Raw genomic sequence first — 4,095 nt, 5'->3', positions numbered from 1 at the left:
GACGTCGGCATATGATGGGTTCGGGCTCGACTGTTGGATGCTAGATAGCTGTTTTTCGACGATGGCCGTGACTCGCTCCTGTACAATACTAGTGACCTGATGATGTACGATACTAGTGACCTGTTGCTGAACAATACCAGTGACTGTTTCGGTGACAATCTTCATGACTTCTCGCTGCACGATGCTCTTGACCTCTTGCTGTACGACCTGCGTGACTTCCCGACGCACTACCTCACTCACCTGTTGTTGCACCGTTCTCTTAACTTCTTCCCCAATGGCATGTACGATTTCTTGCTGCACGGTGACCTCCAACTGCTCTTGCACCACCTCTCTGACCTCTTGTGCCACAGCCTCCTTTACTTGCCCGACGTCCGGTACTTGGTCGATGGCCTCCTGAACCAGCGCGAGTCGCTCGTCGACGGAATCGTGCACGCCGGCGATGGCCTTCAATATCGTCTCAAGCCGAGACTCTTGCACATCGCTGCTTTTGTCGGCGCCTTGACTCGAGATTCGCTCCTTCGTCAACGTGCCTCGGTGCAGTTTTCGATAGTCGATCTCGGTGCGCGAAGCGCGCGAGCGACCCAGTCGACGCGTCGCTCCCGGCGACACGCTGTCGTCGGGTTGCGGCAACGGGCGCGCAGTGGCCGCCATTGATGGATATGCCAGCTAGGCACGATATTTACTTGAAAAATGTCTTTTCTCTCAATAATAAAAACAAGTCCGGCCTGGACCATCTGCTCTTGAGCACCCGTGCTGCAGCGCTCCGCAAAAGCCAAGATTCCGCTTTCGCGCCAGAAGCGGGGAACCCGGGCCGCAGTGAACCTGGGCTTCATGCCGGAGTAGAGGGTCTCAAACTTCTCAATGGCCTCGTCGTACAAGTATGCCTTGCCGAGAGGCCCAACCTCCGCTCCGACAGGTGTCGTTGTACGAGGCCGCGAGGTACTTGCTCCTCGTTGCGAGCTTGCGAGCTGGCTGACGAGCTCTTCTTGTGCTTTGAGCAAGTCGGGCACTGTGATGTTCAGACCCCAAGCGAGGATGCTGTCATTCCATTTGCCCGTCCCTTCGGCGATGTAATGTAGCGCGTACCACTCAAAGGTCGGTGGGTATCGCACCACCCTGGGGTCCACGAGCTTGGGTAGGGACACGCTGAGTTCTGGGCACCAAGCTTGGCGGGCGAGGTGCGCCTCCACGCGATCGGCAGCACCGACAGTGACACACTCCTTCCAGCCGTCTCCTCCAGACATGACAACGCGATTCCGTCGCAATGTAACGGTTGTGGCTGTTGCGATACCGCCGGCAGCGAATGCGCAAGAACGCTGCTCTGGACATGTCTGAGACTTGTACCGGAATGCGGCCAGCCAGTGAGTTGTGTTCAGGCTGAGAATCAAGCGAACGGGAGCGTAGGGGGGCTTGATGAAGCAGCGTACCCGCGAAGGGGCCTGACACCAGGGGCGAGCGAGCGACATACCGAAGTAGAACCAGCAGGACGATTTGAGATGGCAAGAAAGGGGGGTTCTGAAGCCGCTGCGGCGAGGGATGCTCCTGGAAAAGAACCGCTGACCGTACAGTACACGACAGCAATCTCATGCAGTCAATCAAGTAGCTGCGCCGCCGGGCAGTGACACCAGTGAGACTGCTTCCCCAGCGGTAGTAGTAGAATGCTCAATGGTGTCGGACACCTCGGCACGGTGAAACGATCCTGCGGAACATTGTATAAAGAGAGCAGAGCTGCGCCTTCGAGACCCTACTCCATCCAAGCGGTAGATCATCGCACACAGCCCATTACTCCCCGGACACGACACGGAAAGACACCATGATCACCGCCCAGCTGGTAGATGAACACCTGGCACGCGCGGCAAATGCGCATCGGTTGCCGACCGCAAGCGTCGCTAGCGGTAGCCTCCAAGCCTCAGACGGAGACAAAAGTTCCCCCGATTTTCACCAGCCATCACCGAAAAAGGACGCTCCTCCCTCCTCGTCTTCCATCTGTCGAACTGCCTCTGTCAATTCTTTCGACAAAGAAGAGTATGTGACCTATCTGGAGAGCCTGCAGGAGCAGCTGGAAAAATACGCGGAACGCCGCTGAGAATGTCACAAACGTGGGCGAGGGCAGGAAGCCCAACGCTTTGCGTTGCTACATTGTTGGCCCCGAGCGGCTTCTTGAGGGCAAACCTTGCAAGACGGGTGGGCGAACGCTGCACCTGATTGAGATGGCGAGTGGAGAATAGTACTGTACAGCTGGACCCAGCGTAAAGCAAAGCAATACCACTTACTGTACTGCACAGCGCTGCCGCGTTGCAATACTGTACTCTACCAAGGCTAGACCAAGCACTTCGCCCTCATTCCATTCTCGTGTGTCACGGTGTGCAATCGTGGAGCAACGGCCGAGTATGAGTCACGCTGATCTCCGGCGATTATTTAAAGAACCAGTGACCCGCAGCAGTGTTGTGCCCTGCTCTCCACTGATATAGTAGTCACTTCTTGTTCACCCCAGCCACGAGTGTCGGCCTCTCCGCTCTGGCACTTCGCCGGTACAACGACGTCTACATGAGCACATCGCCGCCGGGTCGGGGAGCGCCCTTCGTTGCCTTCAGAGGATGGCGCAACCCTTCCAAGTCACCTCACCGACTCCTTGACATCCACCAAATCGGTAGCTGGGAGAAGGACAATGAATACATCATCTCAAGCTACAGGTGCGTCTCCACTCAGCCCACCCCCTGTCGTTTTCACGTCTGCTGATGTGCGGTGAATACCTGCGTCCGGGTCGCTCTGGGCTTCGGTGGCCAGCATGCTTCACCTACACAATCAGTCCGTTAATGTCTACTCGCACCTTGTCGGCGCCTCCGACTTTGCCTTCTATTCCTTCCACGTGATTTGGGGTCGAGATCTCGATCAGGCCCACGGACGATCCGAAGGCCGCATTGCCCTCTTGTTATACTGTTGGAGCGTAGCAATCTGCTTTGCCTGCTCGGCCGCGTGAGCATGGATTCTCGCTTCTTTGACCCGCCGATCCGCGCTGATCGAGTTTGAGGTTCCACTTGCTCTCGAATCACAGCCCGTCAGTTTCCAGTCTCTGCAACCGACTGGACTATCTCGGTATCATTGTGCTCATGTGGGGTGCAATGGTCTCGACGGTTCATTTTGGATTCGTCTGCAGTAAAGAGCTTCGCATTCTCTATTGGACACTGGTAAGCCCATGCATGCATGCATGCATGCATGCATTCAAGAGCATGAGTGCGCCCAAGAGTTGACGCCCAGGAAGATCAGCTTGTCTGCGCTGTGTTGCGGCAGGACCATACTAGGGACAGACTTTGCATCAGCAAGGCTCAGGAAGCGACGCACCATCTTCTACGCCGCGTTCGGCTCCCTCTCGCTGTTGTTTACGAGCCACGGTGTCGTCACGTATGGCTGGCGGCTGCAATACGTGCGCATGTCGCTTTCTTGGATGTGCTGGACGGCCGTGGCAAACACTTGTGGTGCGATCATATACGCAATGCGGGTGAGTAGCCACGGGGCTCCTCGACTTCACCGCCCCACTAACTCTGTCAGCTCCCAGAACGAAAATGGCCGCGTCGCTTCGACGTGTGGGGTTCGAGTCATCAAATTTTCCATCTCCTTGTTCTCCTCGCGGCATGGCTACATCTTCAAGGCTTGACACAGGCGCTCGCTGCCGTGAGTGATATGGGAGGCTTATGTCAGTGATGATACAGTACCGGATTCCTATATCGACTTGAATAACACATTTGACGTTTCGAAGGCTTGTCTCGCAAACCTTGTTCTGGTTTGCTCCGGGAATGACTACTGCAGCCGCTCCTACAAGCCCCGGTGATCCTTCCTGCATGGACCACGGCGCAGCGCCTCGCACAGTCCCAAAGAACCCAACTGTATGACATGATTCAATCAAAGTCGTTTCGCGATACGGACATTGCCCATATCGCTTGCTTTGCAGTATGCGCACCGTTCGCAGAGTCCGCGCCAACATGAATGCAGGTGTTTGGTGCACCACGCGCGCCCAACTTTACTGGCGGACGGTGTCCCAGTATGCTTCCACATACTTTGGATGCGCTGCTCAACAAAGTACAAATCAAACCGGAC

At 56.1% G+C, this 4,095-nt stretch overlaps 1 protein-coding gene across 1 annotated transcript; it reads left to right on the top strand.

Moving 5' to 3' along the window:
* Positions 1–2,788: 2,788 nt before the first annotated feature.
* On the top strand, positions 2,789–3,798 carry WHR41_09550 (uncharacterized protein; the record flags this gene model as incomplete). Its single annotated transcript, XM_069378153.1, has 5 exons — positions 2,789–2,976; positions 3,032–3,188; positions 3,263–3,499; positions 3,550–3,694; positions 3,758–3,798. The coding sequence occupies 5 exons, from the start codon at positions 2,789–2,791 to the stop codon at positions 3,796–3,798; spliced, it is 768 nt and encodes a 255-aa protein (XP_069224862.1).
* Positions 3,799–4,095: the final 297 nt, after the last annotated feature.

This window comes from Cladosporium halotolerans (assembly GCF_011745625.1).
Source record: "Cladosporium halotolerans strain TM138-S3 chromosome Unknown Sca192, whole genome shotgun sequence".
Taxonomy (NCBI): Eukaryota; Fungi; Ascomycota; class Dothideomycetes; order Cladosporiales; family Cladosporiaceae; genus Cladosporium; species Cladosporium halotolerans.
Note: the sequence above shows the minus strand (reverse complement) of the source record. Positions and strands in the feature narration are given on the sequence as shown.